This window comes from Etheostoma cragini, chromosome 2 (genome assembly GCF_013103735.1).
Source record: "Etheostoma cragini isolate CJK2018 chromosome 2, CSU_Ecrag_1.0, whole genome shotgun sequence".
NCBI lineage: Eukaryota > Metazoa > Chordata > Actinopteri > Perciformes > Percidae > Etheostoma > Etheostoma cragini.
In genome coordinates this window covers 5,939,328-5,948,793 of record NC_048408.1, presented here as the reverse complement: position 1 = coordinate 5,948,793, position 9,466 = coordinate 5,939,328, and the positions used below count along the sequence as shown (strand labels likewise).

General features: G+C 46.8%; 1 protein-coding gene across 2 annotated transcripts in view; it reads left to right on the top strand.

Annotated features, from left to right (window-relative positions):
- Positions 1 to 8,209, top strand: part of maml3 (mastermind-like transcriptional coactivator 3) — a 99,207-nt gene extending 90,998 nt beyond the window's left edge. Inside the window, exons 4-7 of one of the 2 annotated variants that reach the window (XR_004658890.1) lie at positions 1,981 to 2,247; positions 4,472 to 4,550; positions 5,850 to 7,134; positions 7,173 to 8,209. Coding sequence is in view for 1 of the 2 variants with exons in the window: in XM_034888762.1 (XP_034744653.1) it covers positions 1,981 to 2,247; positions 4,472 to 4,550; positions 5,850 to 6,946 (1,443 nt within the window). In the remaining variant the exon portion in view is untranslated. Of the gene's footprint in view, positions 1 to 1,980; positions 2,248 to 4,471; positions 4,551 to 5,849 lie in introns of both variants that reach the window. The other variant, XM_034888762.1, reaches the window with a different exon arrangement.
- The last annotated feature ends 1,257 nt before the right edge of the window (positions 8,210 to 9,466 follow it).

Sequence of the window (9,466 nt, the reverse complement as noted above, 5' to 3'; positions counted from 1 at the left end):
CCCGTCCGTCCTTTGATAACCATCTCTCTTCCGTTCCTTCATTCCCTGGCAATTGTGCGGACATGACTCAGGGCCCTCTGTCTACAGAGAGAAAAAGAGAGAGAACCAGAAAAAGAGTGGAGAAAGGAGTTTGATGGTGGGGTGTTTAGAGAGACGGGAAGAAAAGAGGTAGAGTGAGGGGGGGAGAGGGAGAGATCGTAGATCAGAACCGTCATGATTGAGCCATCTGCTGAGAGGAGGCCAGTGAGACTCATACACACATATATACACACACACACACACACACACACACACACATGCATGCTTAAAGATCACCACTGCCACCTGTTGGTCATTTACTGACACGACGCCTCTCCTTCCCCTCTCTCTCTGCTCGTTCTCTTACATTGTCTCACTGCCCCGTTGCCATCCGGTAGGAACATGCCAACCGGAGATGAGACACGTAGCTCTGAACATCGATCAGTCTGGTCTGGCTGTCTGGTGAGCCAGTCTTAAGCAGCCCATTCTGTTTGCACCGCAGGGTTTTTTGTGCTCTAATATATGAGGTTTATCTCCACCTAACTCCTTTCTAAGAAGAGCGGCCCCTCAATACGGATTATGAGGCTTTGGCTCTTTCAAAACATATTGAGTATAGTGATGTGCTACAGACTCTTGCCAATGCTACGATGCGCTACTGTAATCCTGCTCTTGCCGTTTCATTCTTGCCCTGCAGTTAAATGTGATTTGTTGTACACTGTCTGTTCCTCTGTGGGTGGCTGTGTGTTGTTGCATTTTTATGTGTGCACACACACACTCTCTCTACTGGCCTGAATCCTTCTTTCTTCTCCTCTCAGGCCCTCCCCTCTCTCCCTGCCGGCGGGCCTAAACGATGTCCGATCTCGTTCAGCAGTCTAACCTTTAATAGATTCATAAACGCCCCCCTCCCATTGGCCAGAGCAGGCCATTTCATCCTATTAGAGATTAGCATACGGCTGAGTGGAGGAGGAAGTGCTCTTTATATGCTAATGATGACATAATGTATGCAGCGAGGACCAACCAATGCCCCATTGGGAGGACTCTGGGTGGCCGACGAGCTGAATCTTGAGGCAGTCCTGTCTTTATCTTGTATTTTACTCCCATTCACAGTCAGCTGGACTGTGTCTTTGTGAGCTATCATAGTGAATAATGGCTGACTACAGTTCTATGCTTAAACAGACTGTGCAACGGTGCCACAACACTGAGACTGTCTCTCTGTACCTGATGTTATTATGTGATGAAGAGCAGTGACAATAGGACTAAAGACAAGGTTTGCATAGTTAGCAATGGCTGTGCAAAAAAGCTTATTTAGCCATTTTTGTTTGGTTTATCCTTATAGCAACGTGTATAAACAATAAAATAGACTCTAAAGCAATATTTCAACATTTTAAGAAATATGCTTATTTTCTTTCTTGCCGCAAGTTAAGATAAAATCTGTTCCACTCTTATATCTGTGTTGTAAATATGAAGCTACTGCTAGCAGCCAGTGAGATTGGTTTAGTTTAAAGATTAGAATCAGGGGCAACCAGATTTTGTCTAGCAAGTCTTAACCTTACCTGTTATATACTCATTTGTTCAATCTGTATGTACAATCTACCAAAACTAAAGTGTAAAAATGGCAATTCACCTGGCTAGCTGTTTGGCCTTGTTTCCAGTCACTATACTAAGCTAAAATGATATTTAACAGACAGAAATGAGAGTGGTATCAATCTTCTCATCTAACTCAGAAAGAAAGGTCGACGGAGTTAGGTTTACGCATGGGGGAGTTAGCATTGGTTGGAGTTAGGGAAGAATACCAGGGTAAGTCTTCAGAGGCAGAGTAAGGCCACGAGGCCCGTCCTTTGATGTTGACCATCTAGCGGATATGTTAAACTATTCCTTTTACTTGCTTGATTGATAAGTGATGAATTGCTCAACATTCAATCTGACCAACTGCCCTCCCCCCCTTCCTCTCTGTCTTTGCAGGAACAAGGTGTGGTGGGAATGTCACGCCCACCGGGCGCCATCCCGCCTCCTCACCCTGCTGGGGGTGTGGCCTCAGGGGTGGGGCCCAACCAAGGGTCAGGACCACCTCCGGGTTACGTGGGCAACCAGCAGCAGGCGGCCATGATGAAACAAATGATAGCGATGGAGCAGGAGAAGAGGGTGCAGATGCACATGATGGAGCAGCAGAAACAGCAGCTCTTCAGAGAGCAGAGACAGCAGCAGCAGCAGCAGCTTCTAGCCGAGCAGGTGAGCGGTCTTCAATCAGAGTGCTCATAGCGTAATGTTAGTGTGATGGCGTGGTGATGAAAGCAACTGGCTAGGTCTGTGTGATTCGTCTGTCACGCATTAAACAGATACACATATAATTCTTGTTTATTCATACACTCCTGCATGTGTGTCTGCAGCTCTCACCAGAGCAGCTCATCCTCTCCTCTTCCTTACTGATGTCTGGTTGCATGTATAATTACCCTCAACCAGCCCCTTCTTCACTACTTCCTTTTCATCTCTGTAATGTGTGTGTGTGTGTGTGTGTGTGTGTGTGCGCGTGTGCCGCCTGCTGTGATAATGTGGTGTTTTCTTTTTATTTCTCTCTCTGTGAGGGAAGCAAGTGTTAAAGAGTTCTGAACTAAGTAGTCACCACCCACTATGTTGGTTTTAATTGGATCTGCAACGACATACACAGACACACAAATATAGGTGTCTGGAAAGGAAACTAAATGGATATCTTACCTTCATTTAAATGAGCAACACCTTATGCTTTCCAGGCACACATTTAGTTGCTGCTTTGTATGCTGCAAGGAGCCCGAATATTAAGTTTTTCCATTTAATTTTCTATAGCTGCACCACAACCATGGCTCCAATAGAGCATCAGGGCCGCCTCTGGTTTCCTAGTAGAGCATTGGTCAGTTAGGTTGTTTTTTGTGTAGGAGAACATGATGCAGATACTGTTCACTAATCTAATCCTAAAAGCACACATCTGTCTCACTTCCCCTCTTCCAAACATCTGTCTCTACTGTACTGAACATCTGTCTCACTTCAGCTCTACCAAACATCTGTCTGTACTGTACTGAACATCTGTCTCACTTCAGCTCTACCAAACATCTGTCTGTACTGTACTGAACATCTGTCTCACTTCAGCTCTACCAAACATGTGTCTCTACTGTACTGAACATCTGTCTCACTTCAGCTCTACCAAACATGTGTCTCTACTGTACTGAACATCTGTCTCACTTCAGCTCTACCAAACATCTGTCTCTGCCACACCAAAGATCTGTCACACTTTTGCTCTATTAACCATCTGTCCTACTTCTGCTCTACCAAACATTTGTCTTTACTATACCAAACATCTGTCTCTACTGGCCCAAACATCTGTCCTACTTCAGCTCTACTCTAACATTTGCCCAGCCACATCTATCTATAGCAGTTATACTAATGGCGTTTTCCCATTACATGGTACCTACTTAACTCGATTAGACTCGCCTTTTTTGGTTGTCCGTTACGAAAAAAAGTCCCTGGTACCTGATAGGTACTTTTTTTTAGTACACCTCAGCGGAGGTTCCAAGCGAGCCTAGGCGATACCAGAAGGTGGCGTGGAAACCTGCAGATTACTGATTGGTCGGAGAGAATCGTCACTAATCACTGCGTCATCTTTACTAGCAACAGACTGGGGGGGGTGAACAAACCCGCCGTGATTAAATGGGTTTGCCAGCATTTTGTTTTTTTTCCCTGCCTCCAGCTTCTTTTAATTTGTCTTCTGGCAAACAGTCATATGCCGACAATCAAAAACAACACACCTTCGACGTTCTGCGTGTGTGTGTCGCGTTAGGTCACGGCAGTGTCCTGCTACGACGACCAGCCACGCTTGCCTCACACATGAGGCGGTACTAATCTGCAATGGAAAAAGGAGGACGGGGCACCGTGGCCCAGTCGAGTGATGGAAAAACGCCATAAATAAATCCCTCAAATGATTGATCAGGCATTCCATGTACTCATACCTGCCAAGGCACCATTCTCGCTCAGAATGTAATGTTGTGACTCTGACTGTGTACTTTTTGGAGGGGTACTACACTCACAACAAAATATTAAGGTAGAAGAAACTATAACGAGGAGAAAAGAATGCTTGCACGATTGCACAGGTCCAATGCAAGTTTTTAATAAAAACAAATGAGGCAAATATATTTGCCTCTGTAAAGGTCTAGGAACCAAAAGCTTGGCTTCATCGTTATAAACTAGCTGTGGAGCTAAGACTTCAGTGTGGATTTAAAAGCATTATTTAATTCTTTAATTAATCATAAATGATGTTCATAAAATCTGTTTTGTTACTGTTGTTTTTGTGTGACCCTTTTTCTTGTCGGTATCATATTATACCAAACCTGAATTTATGAAATAGATATGAAGGCATGTAACATTTCTAACCTACACTCTTAACAATTCTGTGTGTGTGGGTGTGCGTGTGCATGTGTGTGTGTAGCTCCAACAGCAGCAGCATCTCCCCAGACAGCTGGGCCAAGGCCAGAGGAATCCATACCCCCAAGTCAATCAGTACCAAGGTGAGACACATGCATCCATTTCATCTGTGCTACAATACACATCCAATCGCACATGCACACTTGGTCTGGAACAAGTATGGTATACATGGTAGAGAGCCAAGACACGTTTTTCGGATTTTACAGTTCACTCTCTGACATATTCAGAGACATATTCACACACAAACACATAAAAATATGGATCCAAACAGCCGTGCTGTCTGTCTGTCTGTCAGTCAGTCTGTCAGATACATCCGTTGGCGCTCAGATGCTCTTCAGCCTCTTTCTCTCTCACTCTCTTAACAAAAAAAAATAGAATATTCCTGCTCTGCCTGTTACCACGGCAACTTGTCTGTCCTGGATCCCCCAGAGTTCCGGTGAAGTCAGAGAGATGGATGAGAGGAGGGAAGTGGGAGAGAGGGGGAGGCTGGCCATTAGACGAATAGGTAGATGGTCTGGTAGGTAGATGCAGAGGTTAGGAAGAGAAAGAAAGAAAGAAAGAGAGAGAGAGGAGTGGGTGAGAGGATGATGGACAGACAAAGAAAAACGCAGAGAGGGAGGAGAGTCCAGCCAAAAGCCATTTATAAACATCAGAGAGTCTGGAAGATGATATGGAGAGGAAGCGGGGGCTATAGCATGAAACTCTGGCCTAGAAATGTATCTGTTAGTTCAGCTATCCTGCAGCGTATCAGTCAGTGGAAAGCTATGTGTGCGCTCGTATGACCTGCTATAACATAATGATACTCTCCGTTCTTACTTAGATTTATATTAAGTGATACCTGGAGCAGATGCGGCTGTTGCATTTCCTCCAACTGTGCTCACTCCCTACTTACTTACAAATCTGGAGTGTGTTATCCTCTTCGTTCTGACTCCTCTGTTACAGTTCCAGTCCACGCTGTGAGGTGAGGGATTAGTGGAATGATGTCAGAAGTGGGTTTATTAGAGGATTTAGAGCCATTTCCTCGCTAGCAGACCTCCTCAGCTCTGCCACTACAGAGGCTCTTACAGCAAAACGTGTAGCGAAGTGAGATGCTGGCGCTCCACTGTGTTTTATTGGATGAACTAAATTGGAAGGGGGGCATTTGTTTTCAGAGTAAACAGGTTGTCACGGAACATACATCTTTGCTTCAGCAGTGACTTACAGTATCAGATTGGTCTTAGGTGCCATTTGATGATTTAAGTGGAGTAAACATACAGGCTTCAAAGCTGTTTTACAGAAGTCCAGCTCCTTTGTGATTTCTGTCCCCTAATGCGTCTCTAATTCTTTGCCAACTTTATTGTCTCGGTTCTCTGGTTTTAACTCCTCTGATTCTCCTATCCTAGGCCCTCCTCAGGACTTGGCATCCAGAAGCCAGGCTCTCCAGAACATCCGGGCCGCCCGTCTACTACAACAGCAGCAGCAGAACCAGCAGCAGATGGTCCAAATGGGTTCTGTACAGGGACAAGGGGGCTCCGTGGGACCCCAGACTGACATGGGCTTACCCTATGGAAACCAGGGGTCCAACCAGGGTTCCCTGTATGGCCTCAACCCCTCCATGAGCCAAATGATCCACCAGCAGCAGCACCAGAGCCAAAGTGTCCAAGCCTCCATGGGTCTTCCACCGCAGCACAACCCTGCCGGAGGGCCGCCCCGGCAGGCAGGTGCAGGTCCTGGGGTCGGAGGTATGCCCGGAGGCCCCGGAGGTGCTGGAGCTGGAGGGTATGGCGGACAGGGGATGCTAATGAACTCCATGAGCCAGCAACCCCTCAAAGGCCCTCCCAAAGCCCAAGCACAGAGACTACAAAGCATGTTGGGAGCAGGAGGAGGAGGCGGGGGAATGGTGGCGGGTGGCTGGCCGCAGCAGCAAGGACAAAATCTGCAGGCCATGGGGGGAGGAGTCGGAAGGACTACAGGAGGCGGGGGAGGAGACATGGTGGGGTTCAGTTCCAGCCAGGGTTATGGGATGCAGCCGGGTCAACCCTCGCGCATGGCAAAGCAACACTTTCAGGGTCCGGGCCAGGGGATGAGCCAGGGAATGGACCCCAGAGTGGGCAACCCAGCAGCCGGTATGGGCAGCCCAATGATGGGCCCTCACATGGGCACTCAGCCCAGGACCAACCAGCCCCGACCCATGGTCATAAACCAGGGGATGAACCAGGGGGTGATGGGTCAGGGGATGACTGGAATGGGGGGGTTTGGGCCGGGCCCTGGGGGTCCTGGAATAGGGGCAGGGGGGGGAGGAGGTGGACCCTATGGACCAGGGGGAGTCGGGGTTGGAGGTCAGCCACCGGGCTACCAGAGGACAGCCAATCAGGACATGTCATCCTATGGATATGGGGGCGGGCCCTCAGGGGGAGGAGCCTTCGGAATGGGCGATGGCTCAGGGGCAGAGCTGGACTCAAGTGATGGTTGGATGGAGGAGTTTTTCCCAAACCAATAGCCAAGGGGGAACTGGAGATGAGTTTTTACTGGATGAACTAAACATTAAAGTAGGACAAATGTTAAAACCTGAGAAAGTAAAACAAAAAAGGATGAGATGATGTGGACTGGCATGTTTTTGTTTTGTAAAACATGAGCAAAGTTATAAATTAGTTCCTGTGTTATGTTTTGTGTGTGTGTGTGTGTGTGTGTGTGTGTGTGTGTGTGTGTGTGTCTTTGTCTGTGTCTGTGTGAGAGATGGAGAGAGCGATCATTTTTGTCTCGTGCATATTAATGAAAAACCAATATAGAGATTAAGAGGTGTGTTTCATTAGTTTCCCTCTTTCTCCATTGAAGGAATTTTTCTCAAGTTCCAGTGTTTGAAAGCCAGCTCCGTTTACACAACAGCGCTTTGAGGCCGAGCTTCAGCAGGGGCTGACTGTACACCGCAGACTGATGAAGGGGAAGGAAGATTTGTTCTAAGACAGCAAATTATTTGTGTTTGTGCCACCCAGCTCAGTGCTTTAGATCTCTCAACTGTGTGAGGAGCTGAAGGGAGTAGAAAGCCCTCTCAGCGCTCCCATTTCCTCTCTTAGATTTGTGCCCCCCATATATCCACACACACACACAAACACACAAATTCAAATCTGTTGCCTTCGCACTCTCTGACTTTGTTCTCTCCACTTGATCTCTCTCTCTCTCTCTCTCTCTCTCACACTCTCAGTGCTCCTTTCTCTGTTTGAATTGTGAACATCACAACAGAACAAATAATGTCTCTCTATTGTGCCACACAAGCGCACTCTGCCCTCTAGTGCTTTTGCTAGGCAACGGACCTGAGTCGCAGGTTTTTTTGGCGGGGGGGGGGCTTCATTTGGCGTGGCTGTTAATGACAGGTATGCATGCAGAGTGGAAAAAGATGAGAAAGAGGGAGAGAATAGGCAGCTAAAGGAAGCACTTGGACTTAAAGGCTCAAACACACACACACACACACACACACACACACACACACACACACAGCATCAGCTGGGAAGATGAGCGGATGTGTGAGAGGCAGCTAACGGAGTTAATTCCATTAAACCCTCTGCCTGTGTGACACAAACCACACGGTGTACATCAGGCCGACACGAGGCATAACGATCACTGGGCACTGAATGTATTCAAGCACCACAAGTGACTTCTACTTTTTAAGAAAGAAACAAAAGCTCATTGAAAGCCCACCCTCATGTTTTGTTCGTTGCTGTGTTTAATCTCTAACAATGATGCTGGTTGTATCTTTGTCGATTTAGATTTAAAAAAAAAAGAATTAAAGTTTTAAAAAAAGTTAGCCTTCTTTTAGTTTGTGTTGTCTTAAGAAAATCTGTCTGTCTCCCCCGTCGCTGCACAGCCTTCCCTCCCAATGTGACACAGCTGGTGGTCAATCACTGTGGTCCCGCCCTGCTTCACACCATGGCCCAGCCCAACTTTACACCATGGCCCCGCCTTGCTTCACACCATGGCCCCGCCCTGCTTTACACCATAGCCCCGCCCTGCTTCACACCATGGCTCCGCCCTGCTTTACACCAAAGCCCCGCCCTGCTTCACACCATGGCCCCGCACCGCTTCACACCATTGCTTTTCTTGTACCGCAGCTATAAAACGCCCTCGCTCCCAACTAGAACCTATCTGTGCTATACTGTAACACTAATGTGAAGAAATACCCCCCCCCCCCCCCACTAGGAAAAGGAACCACTGCTAAGCCTTGAGCTTGTTTTATAGACGGTGTCCCTCCCCGATGTGAGTCGAGCGCAGATTTGAGTTGCGCATGCTCAGATTTAAACGGTTTACGGCCTATATGTGTCATAAAGAAATTTGGGAAATTCATAAAATAATAAACTTAACTCATTACGAACAATAATAGAAGATGGGAATCATTTCAGAAAACATTCAAAACGCCATTCAAGTGACAGCCTTTGTTGTGTTTGATGCTACCTTGTAGCCCGCAGTGAACCAACTTGGTTAAGTAGGTCAATTTTTACGGTATTGACATTCCACAAGTCTCACGTTAGCATCTTGTATGCTACTCATCGCAAAGACACATGCGCGACTCAAATCTGCACTCGTCTCACATTGGGGACTAACAGCCCGTGGAGAGACTTCAGACAGCTGATTGGGTTCAAAGAATGACGACGGTTAGCGCCAGTAAGCATCAAAACAGTCAGTGCTTCCATTGAAGTCAGTGTTTCCCCTTCGCCGAGCTTTCTTCATTTCATTCATCGTCCACAAGCTGTCCACTAATGGTTGAGTAATAAATGTGTCAAATTAGGTTTTACAGTAGTCCTTGGAAAGAAAACACCTTCTCTGTTTTTGTAATCTCGCTTTAAAAAGATGAATGAAAGCGTGTTTGTACTGGCATCCCTTTGTATTTAGCTCATCAGAGTGAAAGTTTGGAGGGTGATGCTGTAATCAACAAACCAAAAAGCCTTTCTTCTCTGTACACCAACTCCTTGGCATCAACACGTTTGTTCTCCTGGCTGCTGATGTTGTATAATGCAACCCCTTTAAA